This window comes from Canis lupus, chromosome 24, assembly GCF_003254725.2.
Source record: "Canis lupus dingo isolate Sandy chromosome 24, ASM325472v2, whole genome shotgun sequence".
NCBI classification, from domain to species: domain Eukaryota; kingdom Metazoa; phylum Chordata; class Mammalia; order Carnivora; family Canidae; genus Canis; species Canis lupus.
Window position 1 is genome coordinate 46,003,080 of NC_064266.1, and position 26,602 is coordinate 46,029,681.

Below are 26,602 nucleotides of genomic sequence, written 5' to 3' on the forward strand. Positions count from 1 at the left end.
CGTCAGCTTGGGGTTCTCTCCCTCTCCCTCTGCCCCTTCCGCTCACACTCTCTCTTTCTAAAATAAATAAATTGGGGCCCCTGAGGGGCTCAGGGGTGGAGCGTCTGCCCTCCACTCAGGCAGTGACCCCGGGGTCCTGGGATCAAGTCCCGCATCGGGCTCCCTGCACGGAGCCTGCTTCTCCCTCTGCCTGTGTCTCTGCCTCTCTCTCTGTGTCTCTCAGGAATAAATAAGTAAAATCTTTAAAAATAAAATAAATTCATAAAATCTTTTTTAAAAAAAGGAGAGTCCCCCTGGCAGCTCGGCGTGGCATCAGGGGCCTGCAGCACCCCACCTCCAGCTCTCACCAGCTTCAGGAAGGTGCTAAGAGTTTCTGGGACTCAATTTCCTCACCTGCAGACCAAAGAGGCCGCTGCCCACCAGCTGCGCCTAGTGGGGCGCCCGGGGCCTGGGAGGGGGGTCGCTTCCCCGGGAGCCAGGCTTGGAGGCAGGAGAGATGCACAACCTGAATTTAATCAGGGCAGGAGCTTCTCCGCATTTGCTGGTTTCATGTGAAACATTGAGGGAAGCGTTTCTTCTAGAATCTCATGGGACTTTAATTTTTTCTGAAAACTAAGGGAGAAACGAGATCAAAAACGAGCACATCAAGGGAAGTATTGACTGAACATGTTAATACTGGGCTGCTGGCCTTCGCAGCCTGGGATGCTCTGTCCCGCCCTGCCCGGCTCCTGCAGACCCCGCGGCCCCCCCAGGGCTGGGGGAGATGGTGCGCCCGGGGTGGGCCACATCCCGCCGTCCCCTCACGGCCCGGAGCTCCAGGTGGGGGCATCGTGGGGAGGCCTCGCCTCCTTCCGTAGTGACTGTTTGCCGGCGCCATCCTCGGCCCTGGGGGCCACGGTGGGATGCAGGACAGCGGCCGTGCACTCACGCGCGGCGGTGCAGGCGGACACAGGCAGGGAGCAGAGGATGCCAGACAGGTGCAGGGATGCAGCGCGAGAGGCGGCGCACAGGGCCGGCGGGGCCTTGGGGTCCCACTGCTTCCCAGGAAGCTGACCACAGCTGCCATCGCGCGGCCCCGGGTCCTGTCCCACGCGGGGTGGAGGCCGTTCTCAGGCCCCGGGCCAGCCTGGCCTGCGCAGGAGCTCGTGGGTGCTCGGTGCCCACAGCACCCTGGCCTAGGCCGGGCAGGAGAAGCAGGTGCTCTGGGCCGCTCGGAGCCGGCTTCCCAGAACCCTGAGACCTGCATGGCCCCACGCGCCCTGTTGGTTGGCCGACCCCTTCCTCAGAACACGCCAGGTGACAAATGGCCATGGGGCTTCTCATGTGTCCAAACGGGTCCCCAGGGGGAGAGGCGGCCTCCCCAGGGCCTACCCCGTTGGGTCTGGCCAGGTCCCTGCCTTTCAGAATGGAAAGACGCCGACTTTTTTTTTTTTTTTAAGATTTTCTTTATTTATTCATGAGAGACACAGAGAGAGAGAGAAAGAGAGAGAGAGAGGCAGAGACACAGGCAGAGAGAGAAGCAGGTTCCGTGCAGGGAGCCCGATGCGGGACTCGATCCCGGGTCTCCAGGATCAGGCCCCGGGCTGAAGGCGGCGCTAAACCGCGGAGCCACCCGGGCTGCCCGGACGCCGACTTTTAAAGCCCGCGAAGGTCTTGTGGACACCCGTGTGGGGAAGCGCTCGCTTTACCCCAAGGGCGTGATTGGTGACAGGTTGGGCGTCATCGCACGTTCGATGGCACCATCCCCGCTGTCCTGGCAGGTGTCCCCCGCCCCCTGGGACGTGCGTCATCTGAGGGTCCCTGTGGACGGCGCCGCACCTTCCCTGCCGGGGCCACACCACCGCCTCCTCAGACGTCACCAAACCCTGTGACTACGGCGGCGTCTACGTTTAATCTTCATGGGACGCAAGCCCTCCCGCCGCTGTCCAAGGCCGTTAGTGTTACTAGAAATTTGCGGTTAGACAACAAAGGAGCTTATTTATGTATTTTGTGCTCATCTCCCAACATCCCCCAAACCGTCGTGTTTATCTTTCTCCGTGACAGTTAGGTGTCAGGAATGATTGATCTGCTCAGTTTGTTGCTGATTTTAATTCGCTTGCCGTCGGGGCGAGTCGTACAGTGAGAGCAGCGTGGGATTTTCTTGTCACTTGAAAGGAAATGCAATTATTCCCTCGTCGGCGGGGGGTGTATTTCCAGGGAACCTCGACCCGCCCGAGCCCCGGGTGCCCTCAGTGTCCGAGGACCGGGTCTGTGCACGCGGTGGGGGCGGGGGGCAGGGAGTGGCGCTCCCTCCTCTCAGGCCGGACAGGGCGGAAACGCCGGGCGTCCTCACGTTTGAAAACATTTCTACACCAAACCCTCGAGTGGGAGGCGCTGGTAACCGGGAGACGCCTGCAGTGAAGTATGTGAGATGCGGGACGTACGCGTCGTTTATTATTTCAAGGCAAGCAACAATAAAAGGTGAACACAGGGGAAAAAAACACTTCATCAAATGTAACAGTGAAGCACTTTTTTTAGTTTCTGGAATAAATAGTAATTAAATCATGTAAGCTGTGACAGTGAAATTGCTTAAAAAAGCAATCCTCCCACCGTAATTGCTGAGATACCCACACTTTTATAAATACTAGGTAACTTTATCTATCGTTTCTATCAGCGGAATGTGACACCGGCTGCTGGCGCCTTCTCATTTTACCGTGGCGTTGGCGACAGCTGCAAAAGCACTTGTGTCAAAAACACACTGATGTGGTCCCGGTGAGCTCGCGGCTCCTGAGGTGTCTTTCCCAGCCCAGGGGTTGCAAGTGGCCGGACGGCAGAGTCATTAGGAGGGGCTGGCGATGCGGTGCCTAATTCATGCACGGGGGGCAAAGCTCTGCACGCACCAGAGGGTCGGGAACCCCGCTGCCTGACCCACCCCGTGTCCGGTCCCCGGGAAGGCCCTCGATGACCCCGGGTCCCGCCCAGCCTGCCCCGACAGAGCCTGCGGGCATCAGGTTGGGTCCTTGAGTAATAAAATGCACCAGAGAGCACAGCAGATTCCCACTCGGAACACCGAACGCTGCCTTCCCGGCTCCTTCCACGCACTTAACCTTCTTGGGGTGGAAACAGATCCGTGGGGGCGTTGGGGCATGAGGCCTGCAGGGGCTCGGGGGCTCGGGGGCTCGGGCCAGGGTCGTTTGCAGGCAGAGCAGAGTGCACCCGCCGTGCAACCCACAGACTCGGGTTGGATTCGGGGATACGGGGACGGGGAGGAGGGCGTGCGGAGACGCCGAGCAGCCAGCCGCGGGGTTTTTTATGTCCTTCTGCGAAGGCCAATAACTAATTCCCTGAACGTGGGAGATAAAACACAATACCTGAAGGCCAAAAAATCAGTTAAATCGTTATTTTCCCCATGTTGCTCCTTCGGAGATCAAGAACCCGCAGCTGAAATCAACCACGCGAGCACCTGCGCCACCCTTTGCCCACAGGCCGGTCCTGACCCTGTCTCCTTTTCCACTTGCAGTCACGTTCAGCAGCTGTCTGGGGACCAAGGGGACACAGTATGAGACCAACAGCGTGGACTTCAAAGTAGAGGCAGATGGGACGGTCTTTGCCACTCGTGAGTTGCGGATCCCCTCGGAGCAGGTGGCGTTCACCGTGACCGCGTGGGACCGCCAGACAGCCAGGCGATGGGATGCCATGGTGCGGCTGCTGGTGGCCCAGCCCTCGTCAGCCCGCTCCGCACACAAGGTAAGATGTGACCACATGCAGGGGTTTGGGGAGGATCCTTCCTCCCTTAGGTCCATGACCCTCAACGGGCTGTGCTGGCCCCAGAGGACCTCTGACCTGCCAGCTTCCTGAGGCCCCATCCCCGGTTTAATGCACAATCTTGACTGTCTTAATTGTTCTTACCCGTTTCTCCCTGGGCACCCCAAATTCTGTAACCTCTCCTGCCTGAGGCTTTGGCCTCGGGTGTGGGGCTGGCAGGTTAGCAGGAAATTGCAGCCCTGTTTGTCCTCATGACCAGTCCCAGCTGCTCACTGCCCCCTGCCTGGGGGTCAGCCCGTGGGGAAGCAGAAAACCTTGCAGCGAACAGGGGGCCTCGGGACCCTCAGAATTACTGTGATGTGAGGTGCATCAGGTCAGCAAAGAGAACGCACCGCGAGAAGCAATGCCTTCTACAGCATTCCCGGGCATTCCTCCGAAAAGACCCTGGGAAGCAAAGGGTTAGACCAGGTTGGTCAGATTCCTTCCTGCACATTTACCCAGCGCCTCACACAATTACGGTGCCTCATGAACTGCAGGGGCAGACAGTCTGCAAGTTTCCCAAGCCGGCGGATCAGGGAACCCTCTTCGGGGCTTCCAAGGAATCCCCTTTGGGAGAACAGGGACCTGTATTTTGTGTTATCTTGTTTTTAAACAAAACAGAGGTGGTTTAGGTTAGAGAAGAGAAAGTGGTGACTCTGGTGGGTAGCTTTCCCCTCTGGCAATGAGTTGATCCACCCAGGAAGGACGTCAAGTGCCCTCATGGCTATGTTGACCCAGGCCTCAAAGCCCATTTCCCTTAGCAGAGCCGCAGTATGTTGCGAGTCTCTCCATGTGGGTGCTGAGACCCTAGGACAGATGGAGGGTCCCATGGTGGTTTCCATTCTTTCCTGGGTGATGATGACGGGCCACGAGCTGGTGAGAAGGCAATGAGCAAGGTGGGCCCTGGGGTGGCTGGGACATGGGCCATGGGGGGACCCCTTCCCTCAGGTGCAGGGCCAGGGGTTGACAGGCTGGCCCCCAGTGTTAAGGCTTATATCCCTGATTGCAGTGGAGAAAACACGTGTCTCAGAGCAGAGGGTAGAGGTCCTTAAAGCCTGTGGAAGTCCTCAGATAAAAGGTACTAATTGAAAACATAATGACACCTTTTGTTAGGCATGTTAATGAAGCGATTTCTGATGCAGTTAATCCCCTGATCCTCTTGGAAGGTGATTGCAATTAGTCCTCAGTACAAGTGCCTCTCCAGCCCCACGTCAGGCTGGCCCAACAAGCACCCAAGGGGCAAAAGGAGAGGCGAGGAATCTGCATCCCAGACTCAGGCCATCCTGGCAAGTCTAGATGCGGGGTACTGTGGGGCCACATGCCTGCGTGCATGAAAGGTGGCGGGCAGAGTCTCTGCAGCCCGCCCAACCCAGCCCTTCTCTATTCATTTCAGGTCACCTGATGACTCCCTGTGTCTTCTTACTTTCAAACTCAGAATTCCTTGTCCTGACTTTTTAGGACCCTGCCTAGGCCTTGTCCTAGGAGGTATCCACCCCTCTGGCTCTCAAAACATCTGTAAGTGGCTCCTCTCATTGTCCCCACTTTACAGTTAGGGACACTGAGTCACGGGACCACAGCCCCTATGCTGAATGGAAGAATCAGTGTTCTAGAGAGGAGTGAAAACTGGCTTTCTAGGTATGACTGAGCCCAGCACCATAAAGCAGCCTGGCTGCCCTGGGTTACAGTTTAAATTAAATCTTCTTTAATTTACTGTCTGATGCTTTGGGACATGTCACTTGACCACACCAAGATTTACTGATATGGAAAATAGGATAACAGTGGGGTTGTCACAGGTATTATATGAGGTTATGTGTCATACAGATTGTAGACTCACAAGAGCCCTGCTGCAAGGATGCAGCTCTTACTACTGCCATCAGCATGGTCCCTACCCTCAGTCTTGTGCCCATCACAGCCACTGGACCCTCCCCAGGGTGGTTCCTGGGGACAGGAAGGAGGGTCTGTGTAAGACAGAGTCACTTAGTTGGTTTGTCCTTACAAAGACCAATACCAACCTTTGAATAATGTCGCTCTCTATAAATGGTTTAATGTAATACCATACTGTTGACATCCCCGACCACCTGCCAGAATCAAATGTCAATCTTCTCCAGTGGAAAGTACCTCACTAGGCCTTGAATTATACCCGTCTTCTCTTATAAACAATGCCTAGCACTCAGCAGAAAATAACTGGGCACACAGTAGCTACAGGTAATGGAGTTATCAGACATAGGAATTATAATATCTATGCTTACAGTGTTTAAGCTTACTGAATACAAGATTTTTAAAGAAGAGTAGAAAGGAATTGCACAATTTTAAGATGGAAAAATGCAACAAACAAAAGAGCTCAATGGGTAGATATATGTGCAGATTAGATGCAGTTGAAGAGAGATTTAGTGAAGCAGAAAATGTCAGAAGAAATATTCAGGCTAAATGACAAGGAGAAGGAAAATACAGAAGGAAGAGTAAGCTGGAGAAGTAGCAAGAGGTCCCCAAAAATGTATGTTTGGAATATGAGGGGGGGATAAAATGGAGCCAAAGTAATAATTGAAAAGATAATGACAGAAGACTCCAGGCATCATTTCAACGTGCCCCGTGGATTCTACGTGGGATAATATGAAGAAAGTTGCACTTAGGCTCAGTCTTCACACATTCAGGCTGCTGGAAGGAAACACTGTAGGCTGGGCAGCTTGTAAACAACAGGCATGGATTCCTTGAATTCTGGAGGCGGGAAGTCTGTGACCAGAGTGGCAATGTGGTCAGGTCCCCGAGAGGGCCTCCTGCCGACTGCTGCCTTTGATGTCTTAAATCCTCACCTGGCAGCAAGCAGACACTCGAGTGTCACTCATGGGCACCAATCCCATCTGGCATGACCTCCTCTGATCCTAATCACCCTGCAAGGCTGCACCTCCTGACACCATCACCCTGAGGCACAAGTTCCAGCATACGAATTTGAGGCCACATGCATTCAGTCCACAACAGGCATTTTATGGTAAAATGTCTGAACACCAAAGTCACACAGAAGATCTGAAATCCAACAGAAGCCAGCTCCAGGGAAGGTACAACGATGATAGGGGAGCTGGCTTCTCGAAGGGGCGAAGGGACGATGGGCACCAGAAGGTGGTGGGTGGTGACAGACACAGGATTTTGTTACCCAGTGAAAGTCTCCTTCAGGAACCACCACAAGAGACTCTGCTATAGGTTATGTTCTTCAGGCAGAAATAGGATGCTTTGAGATGAAAGCTTAGAGTGAAAAGCCATGAAAAGAATAAGTAGATACAAATAATTGTGAGCAAGGCGGGTGAGATGCTACGTGAGGTGTAAGCTACAGGACAGACGAGAAAGCATGCATGGAGCCAGAGGATCATGGAGCCAGAGAATCCAGGATGCTCACATGCCCTGGAAGATGATGGAAATGGAATTAATACACTACTCGGATAAGACAAAGACCCCTGTACAAGGTCTTGGAAAATCACCATCAGGTCACAGTGGTAGACACGATCAATTTGAGATGCACAAGGAGCCCTGGCCAAGGTAGATGGCATTTCAAGTCATAAGTAAATCTGAACTTGAGGAGTGACCTAAAGGCCTTGTACTAACGTGATAAAAAGATATCTATCATAATACCGTCTTTATTTTCCCATGGGATTCTCACAGGACTCTAACGTGATTGCAAAGGAAGCATTATGCTCTCACCGGGTAACTTAATAATGACCCAGCACCGTGCAAAGGAGAGCTAAGCCCTCCTGCCTCCTGGGTGCACGTCCTGTTCAAATGTTTTCACCTCTTCTAGTCTGCAGATTTAGGCAATATTTTTTTAAAGTGCCTTTAAAAATATGCTTTGTGTAAAGATGGAGAAAAGTTGAGAGTAAAAAGACGCGGGGAAAACACCATGCAATTCTCATCAGAGGGGAGCTGGGCATTCTGTTAATGTACGAGTCCTAAATTTGTGTGCACCTGATAATCCAGCTTCAAAATACTTAGGCAAAAACTGGTAGGACTAAAAGGAGAAATAAACAAATATTCCATGAAAGGTTAAAATTAGCACACACACCTCTGAGTCCCCGATAGAGCCGGCAGACGGACAGCCAGCAAGGAAATCGAAGTCTCGGCCCACAGATTTAATGAGTCTGGCCTCCCCTCCGAAACCCAGAACCAAGCACGGCTGCGAACACGTGACCTTCAGGGATGCCCAGCACCTTCGCGACACGTGGCTGCAGGCTCAATCTCCAGCCTCAGGCTTAGAATCAGAGCAAGGAAGGAGGAAGGTAACCGAAAAGCCCCCGTAGATTTGGAAGTCGAGTGAAGAGCCTCCTGCCCGGGCCTCGCAGGAAGGAAACCGCATGCAGGGTGCACAGTGTTCTGAGCAGAGCGCGCGGGAGGAGCCAAGGTCACGCCCAGGGGAGCGGCCCACCTTACCTTCGTGAGAACAGAAGGGGGGTGGGAGCCCTCGGTCTAAACATTTAAAAAATTAGGGAAAGAAACGAAGCAGAACAAAGTGGAAAGAAAGAAATGGTCAACGCAAGAGGAGAAGGTAATGGAATCAAAATCATAGGATTCCCAAGGACAGCAGCTGAGCCTCTGAACTCCCGAGCCGATCAGAGGGAGCAAGGAACCGCCGTGATCCGAATCGGAAGGGACAACAGGGCGTGATGAGCAGCCTCGCGGTCGGTTGCCGTGCGTGGCGGACGGTCAATGCCGACGCACTTGGGAACATACCCGAAGTGACAAGGTTCTGGGAATATGCCGCTCACCAAGACCAACAGGAGCAGAAAACCTCAACTGTTCCGTTATCACGAACTCCTTTCAATTCAGACCCGCGCCCCACGGCCACGGCCACGCGTGAAGCGCTACCCCAACTGTAGGGAGGACTTAAAGCTCATCCCGAGAAACTTGTCCAGAGAGGCGAACAGGCGCCCAGCCAGAACCGGCGAGAACTCCGAAGGGGCAGGAGGGGAGCGGGTTGCCGTGCACCAGGCTGCTCTTAAATCGATGAAAACAACACCCGAGCAAAATACTAACAAGCTCAAGTGCACCCGTGTCTGCAAAGGACAAACCGTGGCTGCACGGGTCCGTTCCGAGAGCAGAAGACTGCTCTAACTCCTGGAAGCGGATACCTGTGATTCAACACAAAATAAGGGGCAGACACCACGTGACCACCTGAATATCGGTTGTTAAATGTAACTTCATTCAGGATGAAATATTCAGCAAATTAGGAAAAGAAGGGACCACCCCTACCCTCGTCAAGGGCGTGCAGCACACCGCCAGGGTGCGATGGGGATACTCGGAGCCTCCCTTGACATCCGAAATAGCACGAGACTGCTCTTCCGTCACATGCCAGAGCTTCAAGCCGCTGAGGTCAGGCGAGAAAAGGAGTCAGAATAAACAGACCCGGCGGTGTGCGTAGTTTATAGGATTGTGAATGTCAAGAACCCGAAATAATGTGCCGAGAACCTGTTGGGCTGGGTGAGTGAGGTTAGTTAGCAAGAGTGCTCGGTGCAAAAGCAATTGCACCTCCACGCACCAGGAATAAATAGCTAGAAAACGAAATTTGAGCCGGATGCCAATGACAATCGCATTTAAAATGATCATACAGCCAGGAATAAATCTGGTGAAACCTTTATAAGACCCTTACATGTTGTTGAGAACAATTAAAGACCCTGAAAACCAGAACTTCTGCTCATAGCTCAGAAAGCTTGGTGCCGTGGTGACGCCAGTTCCACCCAGAGGTCCCTGGAGACTCAACGGTCCAACACGAATGACAATCACAGCATGTTTTGCTTGTCTACTAGTTTATAGAAGGGCAGAGAGATGACTTTAACCTTTTTTAAAGATTTATTTATTTATTTGAGAGAGAGAGAGAAGGGGGGGCGGTCAGAGAGAGAGAGTGAGAGAGAGAATCTCCAGCAGATCCCCCGCTGAGCATGACGCAGAGCTCGATCCTACAACCCCAAGATCATGACCTGAGCCAAAATCAAGAGTTGGATGCTTAACCAGCTGGGCCACCCAGCTGCCTCTAGATGACTTTAAATGTTTAAATGAAAATGCAAAGGCCCAAGAATAGCCCATAACAGCACGAAGATTGGTATTTGGGATGTGGTGAGGTCTATGTGCAAACCAGAGCAGTTTCTTGACCTCAGCACTGCTGGCATTCGGGCCGGACCATCCTCCATGGTGGGGTGGTCCTGCACGCTGTAGGACGTCCACCCAGCAGCATCCCCGGCCCCTACCCCTAGACCCCCATTGCCACCAGAGCTCTCTCCAGTCTTTGCAAAATGTTTCCAGGGACTAAAGTCTCCCCCATTTGAGAACCATTAACTGCAGTAATTAAAATGGGTGGTTTAGGGGCGCCTGGGTGACTCAGTGGTTGAGCATCTGCCTTCCGCCCAGGGCATGATCCTGGGGTCCTGGGATCAAGTCCTACATCGGGCTTCCTGCATGGAGCCTGCTTCTCCCTCTGCCTATGTCTCTGCCTCTCTCTCCATGTCACTCATGAAAAAATAAAATAAAATAAAATAAAATAAAATAAAATAAATAAAATAAAATAGGGTGGCTAAGGAGCAAAGGTGATCAGATAGACAAATGGAGCAGAATGGCAAGCAAAGAAAAAAACATTTCATGTTTTTTAAAAATCATCCTCAGGGAGGAGTAGCTTTTACACAGTAGAATTCACTCGCTTCACGTATACGGCCTGATAAACCCCGTCAGTGCACATGGTGCAGGCGCTTGATTTTTATAAGAGCAGCGCTCTGTGGCCAAGGTCAGTACACTAGAGCCCGCGGCCAGATCTGACCTGCCACCTGCCACCCGCCTTTTGATGGCCTGCAAGCTAAGCATGGTTTCTATATTTTTAAACGGTTGTATAAGTATCTATATTAATACCTTTGATTTCACTTCTTGGCCTGCGATGCCTAAAATATTGAACTATCTGACCCCCTTAACAAAAAGTTTGCCGGGCCCTACCTAGGATAACGGAGGAAGGACGATCTTTTCAGTAGATGATGCTTAAGGAATAAAGGTGGAATGACCCCTAGCCCACCCCACCGCCCAAAATCAATTCTGGGCAGAATTTTTTTCTATAATGCATGCTGAGGGCTTCCCGGCTGAGTTTGGGGACGGTGGGGAGTTCAGATGGGGACACAGTGAGCAGAGGTGCAGCTGGCAAAAGGTTCTGGACACAGAAAGCACCCTTTCCAAGGGAGCAGTGTGCAGGATGGAAAGTCCCGGGAAGCTCTTGCCAAAAGGAGCTTTGAAGTACATCCCCCAAGGACCAGCGTGCGGGGTCCCCCTAATTTCCCGGTTCCGTGAATCCTCTTTCTCCAAGTGCAGCCTCCCTGCCCGGTGTTTTGGGCGACTCGGTGGAGCTGGACAAAACTGACAGCTCCCTGGTGAGACGAGCCATAAAAATCTGGCAAGTTTTCCCCTTCCCGTTTCCTCTCTTAGCAACTATTCAAAGGCAGCCTTTCTGTGGGTAATACCAGCCATGCTGGAATCTGGAATAACATTTTTTTGTGCAGTCTTGCAGGAAAGCTGATAGCAATTCAATTAGAAAATGCAAATGAGGTCACATATTTCCCACAGGAGTGCTGGATCGCCCCCGAGGAATCGGAGCAATATTCTGGCCTAACAGTAAATACTGAAGATAAAGGTTCGCGCATGGTTGTCAGCTGACGGGCTGCGCTCGCACTCGAACGTGGCAATGGGACCTGTGGGTATAGTTTGCAAAAAAGAAACTGTTGTTTATGAAACTAATCCTGGCTCTTAACGCGCACGTCAGCATTTATGAAAGATACACTCAGGCGAGCGGCACCCACGCCCGGCCGGCCCCGGGGCGGACATGGTCTCCCCACGCGTTCCTGCGTCCCCGCCTTGGACGGGCCGAAAGCGTCCCCCGGGGAGCATCTGCGGGGTGCTAACCTGCGCTCACTCGGAATGGGGGAGTTTGTCGGAAGGCCTCGCAGACACGCAGGTCAGGCTGGTGTGCTGACGCCGCGGGGAAATCTGGACACAGACACGCATGCAGGGGGGACTCCGCAGGTGAAGTCGGGGAGCAGGGCGACGCTTCCACAGCCAAGGACGGTGGAGACGGCCAGCCGGCCGCCGGAGTGGAGGACAGAGGCCCCGAGTGGATTCTCCCCACGGCCCCAGAGGGAACTGCCCCCGCCCCCCCCGCCCCGACACCTTGACCTCAGACTTCCGCTGTCACCACGCCCCGGGCTCTGGTGCTTTGGCTCGGCGGCCCCAGGACGCTGTCTCACCAGGCATGTGGCCTCCCCGCCTGTGGCTGAGCGGACTGCAGACAGACCTCGTGTAGGCCCCCAAACGTGGGCTGTGGGTCCCAAGCCGGGGTCCCGCCCAGGCCTCCAGACGCCCCCAGGTCTCCGCATGCTGCCGCGCAGTCCCCAGGACAGCAAGAACAGGTCTGGCCAAGACCCCTATGGCGAGGCCCTGCCGTCCGTCTGCACCCGCCCACAGTTCGTCACCCCTCCATCCCGAGAGCAGGCAGGAGCCCGTCGCCTCCATCACCAAGGACCCCCAGGGGGGTCACGACACGGTGCGCTGGAGACGGCCCGCTAAGGACCCGTTCCTGCCGTCCACCTGCCCACCCGAGAGGTGAGACCCCTCAGGCAAGGCCGGCCGAGGCAGGAAGGCCCTCAAGTGAGCACCGGAGGGCCGGCGCGCCTGGGCCTGCACCCAGACACCGCAGATTCAGAGGTTTTGACTGAAAGGGGCCCCGTGGGGCTTTCCGCGCAAGGTGGTGCCTTGGGAAGGCACCCAGGTCAGAGGTGCTGCCCGAGGGATGGAGTGTGTGACTTCAGACAGTGGCAAGACGGCTCTTTCATCTCTTCCCAGAAGACGGATGGCCTCGTGCGAGCGATCAGCCATCGTGGGCGAGGTGTAGACGTGTCCGCGCCCATGCCCCGTGGGGGCGGCCTCCTGCAGCCCTAATGCGTGTTCGCCCCCCCCCCACCACAGGGCTGCTCCAGGCACACGCCGGACTGCCCACACCCCACAAGCCCTATATCCCTGCACGTCAGGGCCCCACAGCCCCGCACCCCCACACCGCTGGGTCCCCAGGGATGAGCGGAACTCCTCAAACTCACGGCGGCTGTTAACTGTTGGCGCGCAGGGTGTGAGTGGTGGTTGTACCTGGTCGGAGGGGCCTCTTGGCTTCCTTGTCTGCGGTTTCGGAGAACGGCCCTCGGGCGACGCGTCCACCCGACTGTCCTCTCCTGGCCCCGGGTGAGCAGGACGTGCCCGGCGGGAAAGCTAAACGCTGACACTATTTCAGGCTGCAAAGGGCCCCGCACACCCGGGTGCCGGGGTTGACCCGCCCACCCTCTTGCGGGGCGGAGGTGACGGGTCACCGGCACAGCCCGGGGGGCCTCACGACTCTGGCCGGCACTGTCCCAGTGAGACCGGCCGGGCGGGAGCCGAGTCAGGCAGGAGCGGCAGCTCGCTGATGCTTGGCAGCCGGGCGGAGACCAAAGGGACGAGGACGAGCGTCGCTGCCAGGCAAGGAAGCTTCCGGCATGTCAGCCGGGGCAGACAGGCCACACGGGTCCCTGCAGTCTCCAGGAGCACAATCTCGAGGTGGACATGACGGGCAGGGCACCCTCAGAGGATTCTGGGGTCCCCTGGGTCAGAAAGCTCCCAAGTCCCTCTCTTGGTTCCCTGGGGGAGTGACGACCGAGCACGGCTGTGTCCCTGCCCGACGCGCCCTGCGGCAGCCTCTGTGTCCCCATACCCCGGGAACTGGGAGCCGGCCCTGAGCAGGGGGCAGAGGCTGCCGCCGTGTCCAGGGTCAGAAAGGCGACATTAGGAGCCAAGGCCTAAAGCATAAGAGAAGACAGAGGCCGCCTCCAGCCCCGGCCTCTCCCGTCCTTGGGCGAGATCCCGTCTCAGCCCATCCGAGTCTAGGCCTGGGGGGCCGGGCGGCCAGCGCCAGGGGACACTTCTCTGCACGCAGCCTCCTGGGCGTGTAGTGAGCGGAGACGGCACGGGTGCGTGTGTGCACAAGAGCTGTGAGCACTGCAGACGTGCTTGTGCCCTTGGGCTGTTGCTCACCCACCCCCGGGGCCTGTAGCCTCTGATAGGGGCTGGCGTGTGCGTGTGCATGCACGCGAGTGAGGCAGCGTGGGTGCAGGCTGCCCTCCGGTAGGTGTTTCTGGTGAAAATCAAGCAGGTGTGTCCAGACGCACGCAGGTTGGTGGTTCTCTCCAGGCCGTGGCTCCCACCGGATGTTTGGTGAAGTATAAAATCCTTCTTGTTCCTGAAGATGTTTCTGGAAACAACAGAGAGGCGGTCGTGGGCGCTTCTGCTTTGAGAAGAAGCCCCAGCGAGGTCACCTGTGAGCCTGAGCCCCGCCACCCGGCGTACACGCGGCCTGGAGCCCATCCTGCGGGCCCCACGTCCTCGGTGGACAGCAGAACCGACTACGGGGCTGAACATCCCCGGGGCGCCTTCCGGAAGGAAATGAGACTGGAAGTCTGGTTGAGTTAAGGCTCTCAGGCCGACCCTGATCACGTCCTCTTTGAAGCCTTCCAGAGCCATCAACGCTGACAAAACTGACGATATTTCTCACTAATTGACACCAATGTGAAAGATTCATTTGGTTCCACCGCTAACAACTCCGGGAAAAAAGTAACACAGTGTGGCTTAACTTGCTAATTTAATTTAATTTAAATTTTTTTTTTTTTTTTGCTGCGATTGTCCCCCCCTCCCCCGTAAAATGAAGAGTAGTTTCGTTTAAAATGTTTCTAGACAAGTATGATTTTCTTGATTCTCTCAAGGCGTGCAGAGGAGCCTAGAGACACTTTGGGTTGTCACAACTGGGGGTGGGGGCGGCAGGTAGGGGAGTTTCTGGCATCAAGTAGGTGGGGGCCACGGACCCCCGGCAAATGCCCAGGAGGCCACACCCCGGAGAGCAGTCTAGTTCCTAATGTCGGCAGTGCCGAGGCGCAGAGGCCCTGGGCTGGAGACAGGTGTTCAACCGCCGGGGCCCTGGGGGTCCTGGGTGAGCTGGGGAGGCCTGGACGGCTGAGCAACCCGGCTGGACGCGTGGTGTGAGCCTCGTGCACGCACACCCACACCCACACCCACACGGGGGGGCTCGTCGGGATGGGGTGGGGTCTCCCGTCCTGCCCTCTGTGCTTGGATCCTAGGCCTCACCGCGGCCCCTGAGCCTGCCGTCTGCACATGCATGCTGCCCTGCAGGGTGCACCCTGTCCTGCCTGCACTGGGTGCTGTGCCGACCGCATCCTCATTTTTGGGGAGAGAGAAGGCGAAGGAGGACAGGGGGTGACCTTTGAGGTATTCAAGAGAAAGGTGGTTCTGACGCCAATAGGAACAGCATGACACCTTCCCAACCAGGAGCCCCCGGCTGGTAAAAGTGCCTGAGCAGCCCCGACTGAAGTCTTTCCACGGGGGCGGCTCAGTTTCCGGACCTGGGTCCCCCTGCTTGGCCCGGGTGGGACAGGGTGTCAGGAGCGCTCACGCTAACCAGCCGCAGGGCAGAGAGGAGCCGTGCGCCAGCTCGGGGGACGTGACCGGTCACTGCACCTGCCAGGGCCTCACCTGCCCAGGTGTGTGCGGGGACGACAGCAGCCCCTCCCTCCCCGATGCCCTGGGTGTGAGTGAGCAACGAAGACACTCTCCCATGGGGATACAGGAGGGAATAACCAAGCCAGGAATGATTTCCATGGGAATTTGCAAACCCGCCTGCCCTTCCTAGAAGAGATCAGGAGTCAGAAATAGCGTAGTGCTGTGGGGGGAAGATCACACCTGCGTCCATCTGCTCAGGGGCCATGCGCACGTCGGAAAATCCGCTCGGCGCCTCTCAGAACCAAACTCATGCAAATGTTTATTTAGAACGGCTCGCATGTTCTATTTGCTGAGGAACAGAGATGTTTCCCCGTTGTTTTATTTTGTGTTTGTTAAATACCATTTTACTCTGTCCGTCCTTAGCTGCCATGGAAACCAGCCAGAAGGCTGCAGATAGCAGCCTAGTTAAATATTTTAAATATACATGCTTGCAGGCAAACAAAATGTACCATTTTTCAAATGCATATTGAAAGGGGAGTAGGAGGCAGAGAAATGAACTATCAGGACAGACTTTAGTGCTTCTTTTGTTTTTAAGATTCTGATTATCTTCAGTGAAAATCAGCACCAGGTTTGACATGGGGGGTAGGGGAGGCGGTATTTCCTTTACGGAAGCACGTGTCACCCAAAGCCGTAAGGAAGCAGTGGAAACAGGAGGAGACAAAGGAGAGGCATAAGTGACACCCGTGTTCGGGGAATAAAGCACGACCGACCACCTCGGTCAGGTCACAGTGCACGAGGGCCGTGGCCTCCCGCACGTCCCCCTGACCACAGACCCCTGTGCCATCAGTGATCTTGGAGCACCAGGCCCTTCGTCGTGTTTTTGCGTCTGAGATGGGCCACTTACTTCCCCAGCTGTTAGGGCCGTTCAGGAACGGGCAGGTGGGACGATGGACACAGGTCAGTGGTCACTGTGCGCGTGTGAATCACAGGTGCCTCCGAGCCCGGGCGGGACCCAGCAGGGAGGCTAAAGGAACGAGGTACCGGCTGCATTCACTGGCACCTGCTCGGTGTCACGAAGGACGGGGAGCGGGGGAGAAGGGCTGCTTTATTCGTGGGAGTGGAGAAAACGAAGCTTGTGGCCTCCCAGGGCCCCCAGAACCTTCCGTCCTCCAAGCGCAGATCCCCCCGTGCGGGGAGGCCGGCGCTCAGCCGCGCACTGACCGCACAGAGAAGGGTGTGCACCGCCCGACCCGGAAGGCGGGAGAACAGGCCCAGGGAGGTTAGAGCCCAGCGTCGCCCTCTCCCGCCCCCAGCCCTTCCTCATCGTCTGCCCGGTGCCCGCCCGAGGAAGCCGTGTCCGGGCATCGGGGTCCGCAGGCCTGCAGTGCCGGTCGCGGGAGTCGGCCCCCCAGGGACGCCGAGGGGAGGGGCCTGGGTGCACATGTGAAGCCCACCCGGAGCCCCGTGGTGAAGGAGAAGCCTTGAGCATCAGCAGACACGGTGCCCGCGTGGCATGTCCCACCGGGAACAAAGTGGAGATTTTTCCATAGATTCTTTTATCAAATCAGATGGATTCGGGTCCAGGCCACTTTCTCAAAAGTGGAAGGAATTTGAGAGGCTAAGGAAGGAAGCGTCCAGCAGGTCAGCCCCGGACCTGAGGATGGCGGGGAGGGCCTGTCGGGGCGTCAGGCTGTCATCTGTGACATCTTTGGGGGGTCAGGGCTGCTGGGCACACCTTAGAAATGCACCCCTTGGGGTCTGGCACGTGGGCATCTTGAGGCAGTTTCCATATTAGTTGCGTCTGCTGAGAGGGCGACTCTGAGCATCCCACCCCATCCCCACTCCCCGGAGGATAGCCGACTCCCTTTACCCACCGCGCTTTGCAGAAGCGCCAAGTGTCCCTGGTCTAATGACTGTGCTGGGAGCCCGGTGCCGCTCCCGCCCCCCTTCTTGCTCCCGCCCCCTCTGCACCCTCCTCCCTCTGCCCCCCTCTGCCCCCCTTCTGCCCTCCCTCTGCTCCCCCTCTGCTCCCACCCCTGGGTTTCCACGGGGCTGCCCCTACCTTGGCCCGCGACACTCTTCACTTGGCCTTGCCCAGGCTCTGCCCTTCCTCTCGTGTCCCTTTGCACCTGGGAGGCATTTCTAGAGCAGGTGCTTGGCTCCAACCCCCGGGAGCCTGTCCACCATGCGGGTGGACTGGGGATGGGCCTCCCCCCTCCCTGCTCCACAGCACCTGATACGACGGGTCAGGAAGGGGTGCAGCGGGACCTGTCGCCTGCATCCCTATCACGAGGAAATAGGGACATAGTCACCCAGGAAGCAGCAGATGCCCACCCCCGACCAAGATGGCAGGAAGGGCCCGAGGGAAGCCACCTGAGCTCCGTGGCCTCTGATTATTTATGCTTCCTATTTACCTTCACCTCTGATGCTTGACAAGTCAGCCCATTTAACAGCCAGTGCTCACACTTGGCTCTTAATAACTCTGTGTCCCTTACAGGTGAACAGTTAGATAATAGAAAATATGATGAATTAGAACTTTTTGCATGTAGATGGGAGGAGGTGCGTATGATCGTAGCCTTCCCGACACTATTTTTCTTCCACCACCACCCCCCCCTCCCCGCTTTTTTCCAAAAAAAAAAAAAAAGGCGATAATTTAAATCCTGCCTCGGGTCAGTTTTGCATTATTCATCTTTCCCTGGTGAATTGATGATGGAGGGAAATGACCCGGCTTCTTCCTCATCTGTGGCGTCCCTGAAGACCTCACCTGGAAGTCACACTCAATTACACTCATAATCAGACACACAGAACAATCCTCTGGTACAGGGAGAGCAAGACCGGGCGGCACAGAGCTGCCGGGAGCCGACGAAAATAATGTGCCGAGCGGGGGCCGCGGGGGCAGCGCCCGCAGATGGCTGTGGGGTGCAGGTTCGGACCGGCAGGGGCCGGCGGTGGACTCGCGGCTTCTTCCACAGCTTGCCCGTGAACCGCGGCCTCGGTCTCGGTGAGCCGGAGGGCTGTCGTCATTGCTGCGCCGTCGTCCTGTCCTCGGGCCCCTCACCTCCCAACTCTTTCCCTAAAATAACAACCTGCGAGCCGAGTGCGGGGGCTTCACCACGTTATCCCTGGAAGAGGGGACGCTTGCCCTTGAGCCCGGCCCAGAGAGCCTGCCGGGGGACAGCTGCCAGGGCCAGACGAGAAGTCCGGAAGGACCTTAAGGCCACCTGTCCTGGGCCCCGCAGGCGCCCAGGTGCCACAGACGGTCTGTCTGCAGAGGGACCAGCCGTCAGCCCGGGGAGGCCCCAGATGCCGTTTTGTCTTTGCGAAGTCGACGTCCTTCGATGCGGTGACTCCAGACTCCCACCCGGCAGTGAGATTACCCTCCCCAATTGTGGGGGGAAGCTGACCCTCGGGCTGGTGCCCCAGCCCACTGCTCACACCCCAGCTGTCCAGGTCGCCCAATGCCCAGAGCTCACGCAGCCCCTTGAGCGGGGAGACCGAGGCCCAGAGACAGTTAGAGGCACACCTGAGGTCCTGCTCCTGGCTCTGGGACCCCGGCTCTGGGACCCCTACTCTGGGATCCCCTCTCTGGAACCCCCGCTCTGGGACCCCCACTCTGGGACCACCCTCTGGGACCCCGGCTCTGGGACCTCTGCTCTGGGACCCACTCTGGGGACCCCCACTCTGGGATCCCCTCTCTGGGGACCCCAGCTCTGTGAACCCGGCTCTGGGACCTCCCACTCTGGGACCCCCACTCTGGGATCCCCTCTCTGGAACCCCCACTCTGGGACCCCAGCTCTGTGAACCCGGCTCTGGGATCCCCTGCTCTGGGACCCCCACTCTGGGATCCCCTCTCTAGGACCCCCGGCTCTGGGGACCCCTGCTCCGGGCCCCTGGCCTCACGAGGTCCCCTGGCTAATCGCTGTCCCAGAGCACCGTCGGCAGAGTGACTCCGGCCCGGAGCGCCGCGGAGGGAGAGGCAGCTGAAACAAGAAACGCTTTGCAAATAAAAGCTGCTGAAGAAGCAGATCTAGGACTTTGCAAGTGAGAGTGGCCCGTGTGGTCTGCACCGGGGGCCGCTCCACACCCTCATCTGCCCCTTTGGGGAAGTGCCCCCGGTCAGTGCACTGGGCAGTGCGGGCTGCGTCTGGGGTACCTGGGCACCCAGGTGTGTCCAGGTAGGACCGGCTCACGGGCAGCCCTGACCCAGGGCACGACTGGGGTGTGTGGAGGGGACGAGAGGGGTGGGGCAGGGTGGGGTGGGGGCAGGTGTCCCTTGTGGCGAGACACCTGAGCCCGAGGTTGTGGGGGGACTGGTGGGAACCCCTCCCACCCCATTGCTCCCTAGTCCAGGACAGCGAGCCCATCCCTCCTGCAGCCCCAGGTAGTGCCCTGCCCTTCTTGGGGGGAGGCCACCACGGCCGGGGAGACGCCCGGTGCAGCCGCCAGGGTGGAATCCCGGCCGCCTGCCCATGGCCGGAGGGGGGCCCATCCCAGGGGACAGCTAACCCTGCCTCGAGCATCCAGGAGGGAACCCACGTCTCCTCCCGGGGAGCACCTCCCCCTGCACCACCCCTGGCTAACCCCTCCCCCACCAGCCAGGCAAATTCCTTCCTCCTTGTGCCTCAGTTCCCTCACCTGAGCTATGAGGCTGTAGGACACCCCGAAGCCCCCCGTCCCTCTGAACACCTGGGGCTCATTCTAGGCCAGGCCACCACCCCCTGGTGTCCTGGCAAAAGCCCCCGACCCCTTCCCTCTGCACCCCTGGTTGTCCAGCCTGCAGGACCCCCTCCAGGGTGACTCTTCTCGAGTTTCTCCCCACTGTGAACCGGAAATGGGGCTGAAACCCCCGACCATCTGCCCAGTGCCCCAACATCACCCCCACTACCTCCCCATAAGGGTCTCCTCGCTCCACACAGAGGAGCCACGGCTTGGGGGTGCGGGGGGCAAAACAAGCCTCACCAGGCCAGTAAAGAGCAGCCTGTGTCAGACCAGCTCTGCCCACCGGGGAGCCTGGGATGCTCCCCCTCTTCTTCTAGGCCCCAAACGTCCCTTTAGTTTAATACAGGTTCTGGAGGCACCCATGCTGTCCTGCTTCCACGTCGCCCCTTCCTGGCCACTCCTTCCCAGCCTCGTCCCCCAACCCACCCCCGACAAGCTCCTCTTCACCCCTCAGTGCCCTGCCCAGGTGTAAATACCCCATGAAGCGTGTCGCCCGCCCCAGACGGATTGAATGGCATGTAACTGGCTGCTGGTTTGAACCCTGCCTGGTCCTGGCTCGGTGCTGGTCACTGCCCCACAGAACAGCAGCCGTCCTGAGGAGTAAAGCAGAGGATACCCCGGCCACTGGCTGCCCTGTGCCCCCGTCTTCACTGCCCTTGGACTCCTGGCCGGCCACTCCACACGAGCACTTTTGAGGGCAGAGCCTGAGGGTCCCTTGATTTCTGGTGCTCAGGAAATGTGTGCAACCCCACATTTAAGTCTGCCCACTGTGCGTGCCCTGCGCCGAGTGGGCGGCCAGAAGGAGGCCTCGGCCCCCAGGGCAGGGCGGGAGGTGCCCTCCCTGGGCAGGGACAGGGGGACGTGGAGGTCCTCAGGCCTGGTGCCCGAGCCGACCCATCCCAGGACCTGAGGGCACAGGCCACGCTCTGGGAGGCTTGTTCCAGCTGCCGTGTGCCCAGGGCTTCCCAGGGGATGTGCGTGGGCCAGGGAGTCCAGTGGGGAGGCTGGTGGAAGATGGGAAACGGGACCTGAGCCCTGGCAGGCCATAAGGGCACCGACGAGGAGTGCATCCAGTGGCAAGCAGGCGGGGGTCAGGAGCAGGGCACAGCCCGGGTGGCAGCCCGGCCTCCGTGTGGACGGCATGGCCAGTCCTTGACCCCGAAGCACAGGACGAGGGGTGGTTATGGGCGCAGAGCCCAGATCTGGCTGTGCTCAGGTTGGGGGCTCCATGCAGCATCCTCGTGTCCACAGCTCCAGGAGGGTGACCTCTTAACCACATCTTCCCGGATGTCCAGGAAGAGGATGGCGGGACCAGGTGCCCGCCTCAGGGCTCCCTGCCCTGTAGTTCTGCAGCTGTGAGCTCGCTTGGCCCCAAAGGCCAGTCCAGCAGCCAGGAGCCCCCCGACTCCCACCAAGAATGAGGCCTCTGGCCTGGATGAAGCCGTCTAGGGTGAGCCAGTGATGGGCTTTGGCTAACCCGTCACGGTGCCGGGCTTTCGGTTTTGAGAAAAGTGTGGCATGTTATGAACATGCACAGAGATGTGCAGACACTACACTCCTGCACACATGCATGCATGTGTGCCCACCTGTACATCCCTGTGTGCACACACGTACGTGTTAGCAACGGGGCACAGAGGTCAGGTTCGTATCATTAGCCAACACTCAGCCACCCTCAACTCTGCAACATTCAGGGACGCCTGGGGAATTCAGCAGGTGTCGTCCCTCAGGAAGTCCGGAGCACCTGCAAGTAACGCACGCAGGGCTGAGTACTCGTGTCATCGCGCATCCGCGTCGGGCGCCGCGCGCAGAGTGGGCCTGGCGCTGCTGCGTGTCCAGAGCGACGTGCTCGCTCCATCGCCGTAACCGATGACCCGCACGGACATTTCTCCACCAGAGAAGCGGGTGCCTCTTGCAGGCCGAGGCTGCACGGCTCTGGCACTGATTTTCACCAGATTTTGTTATTACATGTGTCTCACAGCTTTAAAATAGTGGCAAATATGTGCAATTTATTTAAGCAACACTAGGGAAATTAACGCCGCGCAGGCTCATCCGAAGCAAATGAAGATAAAGCAAAAAACAAAAATGGCTTAATGAGAACGCTTTAGGGTCCTGAGCCTGGAATGCTGGGAGCGCAGGTGAGCGTCTGCTGGCGCCGGAGCATTACCGGGTCAGGGTCAGGGTTGGGGGCAGACCTGTGTGTCCGCACCCCCTCTGGGGGGGCATCGGGGAAGCCACAGGTGACCAGTACCCCCTCCCTGAGGCTGTGCTTGTGGCGGGGGCTCCTGGCGTCTCGTGCAAGGTCCCCAAGTCCGGCTGGCTGCCCTCAGGCACACACTACCCCAGCCCTTCTCCTGGGCCGGGTACCTGGGGACAGGTGAACTACCTACCTGTGGGTGGGGAGCCCCGGGCCGGGATAGCAGCCCACATCCGTCTCCTGGAGGCTCCCTCACCCAGCCTGCAGGCCGCACTCTCACCTCCCAACGGTAATGCTCATTGTGCCCAGCCCTCCCCACGCCTAACTTGAGGACAGGTAAAGGGGGGTGTGATGTCACAGGCAAAGACCCAGCAGTGAGGGGTGGTGCTCAGCCAGGTGCTCCGGCCCTGAGGTCTGACTCCCGGCGTTCAGATCCCTGCCTCTGCCCCCGGAGCTGCGTGACCTTCGGAAGCCTCCTGAGGCATCAGTGAGAGGGGTGTAGGCGGAGGCCGTGTGGAGCGCCCAGTGCCCCGGGGCGGGGAAGGCGGTCTTCTCCTCGCTGGCAGTGGGGGGACAGCGTGCGGCCAGGACTGTCCTAAATGCAGTTCCGTGAAGCCCATCGAGGAACCTAGAGATGTGACCCCATTGCTGTGTCACCATTAGACCCTGAAGAGGAGTCCCGGTACCTGCAGCCTGACTTGAACAGGAGTGGGTGTCATGTCCCCTTCCGTAGACGTCGGGGCCACGGGCTGGCTCCCCTCGCGTGGCTGCTTTGTGACGCAGGCTGGGGCGGCCTGTGAGAGGCGTTGGGGTTTAGATGCCACAGATGCCTTTTACTGCAGAGACTTGAGGCCGCGCCAGCTGGGACCCTGGTGCAGAAAGTCCCCGTGGGGGTCCCTCCTTCCAGGAGCTTGTCTGGGTGGGTTTTCCCATTGATTCGGGCACTGGGGAGCAGATAGGAGGTCTTATTTTTTTTCATCAACTAGGCGGTTTTCTCTGTATTTAACGTGCTTCTATTCAGCTTTTTTGCCAGAAGGAGTGGGCAAGGTTCTGTGCCCACGGAGGGCAATAGTAAGCCCACCTGGGGCCACCTTGCTGGAGGGACCCTGAGCTCAGGCCAAGGAGGGAGCCTCTGTGGTTGGCGTGGAGTAGACTGTGGCCAAGTGCCATGGGCTGTCCCCATCCAGGCCTCTTGTTGTCGTGTGAGCCCTGATGGGCCGCATGTCCGTGAGGTCAGTGCAGGTGCCGTAGTGTCCCTGGGATCCATGCAGGTGCCGTACGTGGCCGTGGGGTCAGTGCAGGTGCCTTGCGTGTCTATGGGGTCCATGCAGGTGCCTTGCATGGCCATGGAAGTCTGCTGGTTCCCTTAATTATAGAAAGTCATGTATGTTGTAACATTCAGAAACACAGGATGGTAAAAGAAGTAAAGTAAAATAAAACAGCATAAAGCTCACTGGTGATCATTGACATTTTCATGTATTTCCTTTCAATCTTTTTTCTGTCCTTACAAAGGGGGGGGTGGATATGGCTATGTGTACACTTTGGTGCCATTCTCCACTTACCATTATTTTCGAGGCATTTCTCCAGATCCTGGTCTTCAAACAGGAGTTTTCCGTGACTGTACTATCCCAAAATATGAACACACATAATGCATTTAGCTCATATTTACTGCTGTCAGCTCTCCGGAGGTTTTTTTCCTGGTGTTTTTATTATTTTATATGTGCATCATATTATTATAGGAACACCTGTAATGACCATGTGTATAGGAAGAGCTTCCCTTACATAAAGTTTCTGTGGGACAGCTGTGGAGCTATTGGGTCCAAAGCCAGGACCTTTTAAAAAAAAATTTTTTTTTCAGTTGACAGCAAGGATGATTTTTGAGGCTCTGGATGGTCACTGTCACACGCAGCTGGCCAAGGGCTGTGGTCAGCACCCAGAAGTGGTGAGTGCCAACGCCGTCCAGTCCCAGCAGCTGCCCGATAGGCAGGGGCTCTCATCAGTTTAATTGCCATCGCAACCCTGTGAATTCAGGGCTATTATTACCAGCCCCGTTTTATAACAGAAGCAGCTGGAGTTCAGAGAGATGAAGCCACTTGCCCGGAGTCAGTGAACCTTCGGATGCACATAAATACAAGACACCAGGTCTGCTCAACCCCAGGCCCCCACATCCTCTACCATCACTTCTGCTGGCTACCCCGACACACTCCACCATCCCGAGGATCCATTTGTTTAGTCCTGTCGGTTTGACAGCTGAAGAGGATTTATTACTTCAATTTGCATTATTTGATTACAGGAAGATGTGTACATTTTTAATAAGCCTACTGAGTTTTATTTTTCTGTTGATTTCTATTCATGGCCTTTTCCTGTTATCAAAAAGATCTCGTGTTTCTATTGATTTGTAAGAACTCTTTGTATAGTGAGGCTGTTAACCCTTTGGCAGATTGGTTGTAAATCATGTTTGCCAAAGTCGTCAACGGTCTTTAGCCTATGTTTTCATGCACAAGAGTCTTAAATTAAAATGTGTTTTCCTTTATGATCTTTTTACCCCATCCTTCAGGGATTTAAAAGCTGTAGTTCACTCTGCGACGTATTCTTCTGTTTTTACGGTTTCTTTCCCTCACCGTGTAATTACGTAATCCATTTTGTTACATGGGTGTCTTGCTTGATTTTTTTTTTCTCCAAGCACTTAGCTACTTCCCCAGGCATCATCCAGTCTTTCTCTGTTGGTGGAGGACAGAACAGATTCTCTGAACAGATGCCTTTTCCTCTGTGCAGAACTTAACCAGACTTCTTTGGCTCTTCTCTCCCCCCTCCGGCTAATACCACAGAAAGGAAAGCAGAATGGCGCTCTGGACGCCTCGCAGCCTCCCAACGACATGCTATTGCCGTGGCCCCAGCACCAGAACACCAACGGGCTGAGGAGACAGAAACGGGACTGGGTCATCCCACCCATCAACGTGCCAGAGAACTCCCGTGGGCCCTTCCCACAGCAGCTCGTGCGGGTAAGTGGAGCCCCTCCTGCCGGCTGGGAAGGGTCTGGGCCCAGCGCCCCTCTCCTCCCTCTCCTCGGGGATCTGGCAAGTCAGTGGCGGGCTTGTCGGGAAGTGGGAGCGAGGGACACTCTGCACTTGGCGCCTGGACCTATTCAGTCACGAGGTGGCACAAGACAGAGAAAGATCAGGAGGGCCGTCGCGTCCTCGGGAAGGCGGTCCTGCTGGACGTGGGTCATCTGGCCCCTGCCGATGGAAGGGGGCAGGGCGGCGACTTGGGGCCTTTGAGCTCTGACACCTTTCTGTGCTCGCGCTCTTTTCCAACAACGACTGAGACGGCGGGTCTGTGATGGTGGCCGTGATACTGGCGAGAAGCCAGAAGCCTTGGGATGAGGCTGTGACCCCAAATCCGGCACGTTGGCATCTGGCCTGTGGGCTCCTCCCGTGCACCTGCTCCCAGCCCCCACCACGAGGGTGCTATCCCAGGGAGAAGGGGAGGATTGGTTTTACAGATCTGTATTTCAAAAATCCAGACCATCAACTAGCATTTCCTTCTTCCCTTTGAAGAAAATTGCAACCCAATCTGGGCAATAATTTGATAAAATGATGGTGAGGATCCCATCCGGTAATCTCCCGTGCATCGTGGACGCCTCGCCCCACTCGGTGGAAGTGAGGGTCGCTGGGGCAGCGCGAAGGGCTTGCTTTCCTTCCTCGGGCTGATTAGCCTGTTTTGTTCCCCACTCGGCTCCACGGGAAGCTGGGGTGTGATTCAAAATGCAGAGATGGGGCGGCAGCTGGGGGGCTCCGGGGGGCTCAGTGGGTTGAGCTTCTGCCTTCAGCTCAGGTCCTGATCTCGGGGTCCTGGGTCGAGCCCCGCGTCAGGCTCCCTGCTCAGCAGGGAACCTGCTTCTCCTCCCTGGGCCGGCAGCTCCCCGTGCTCCAGCGGTCCTGCGCACTCGCTCATTCTCAAATAAATAAATAAAATCTTTAAAAAATAAAATGCAAAGACGGAGCAGAACAAAGCAGTGGGGTCCGTGTCAGACGCCCCACCGCACCCACCACACCCACGGTGACCGGCCACAAACCTGCAACTGCGGGCACTGCCTGTGACAAGGTGAAGGGCCACAGGAAGCCCCAGTGGGTGGCCCTCCCCAAGCCCCAGGGAGCCCTGAAAACCTTTGGAATTTCACCAGAGTGGAAAGCTCTGGAGCTGTCTTGTGTTATGTTAATGAAGTGGCTTTTGGAAAGTCCCCTGAGGAGGGGGGCTGGCTGCCTGTTGCCGGGGGAACCAACCCGAGGATTAGGGGCTTGCAGCCCCGCCCCCCAACACTGGGTGGAGATTGAGTCCGACCCCAGTGGCCGATGGCCAGCAATCTGA

The 26,602-nt window shown here is 56.9% G+C and overlaps 1 protein-coding gene across 2 annotated transcripts in view; it reads left to right on the forward strand.

The window, feature by feature from the left end:
• Positions 1–26,602, forward strand: part of CDH4 (cadherin 4) — a 504,369-nt gene that overhangs the window by 368,597 nt on the left and 109,170 nt on the right. For both annotated transcript variants that reach the window (XM_025470591.3, XM_049100352.1), the window contains exons 3-4: positions 3,500–3,726; positions 25,063–25,236. In XM_025470591.3, the coding sequence (XP_025326376.1) occupies positions 3,500–3,726; positions 25,063–25,236 (401 nt within the window). The remainder of the gene's footprint in view (positions 1–3,499; positions 3,727–25,062; positions 25,237–26,602) is intronic.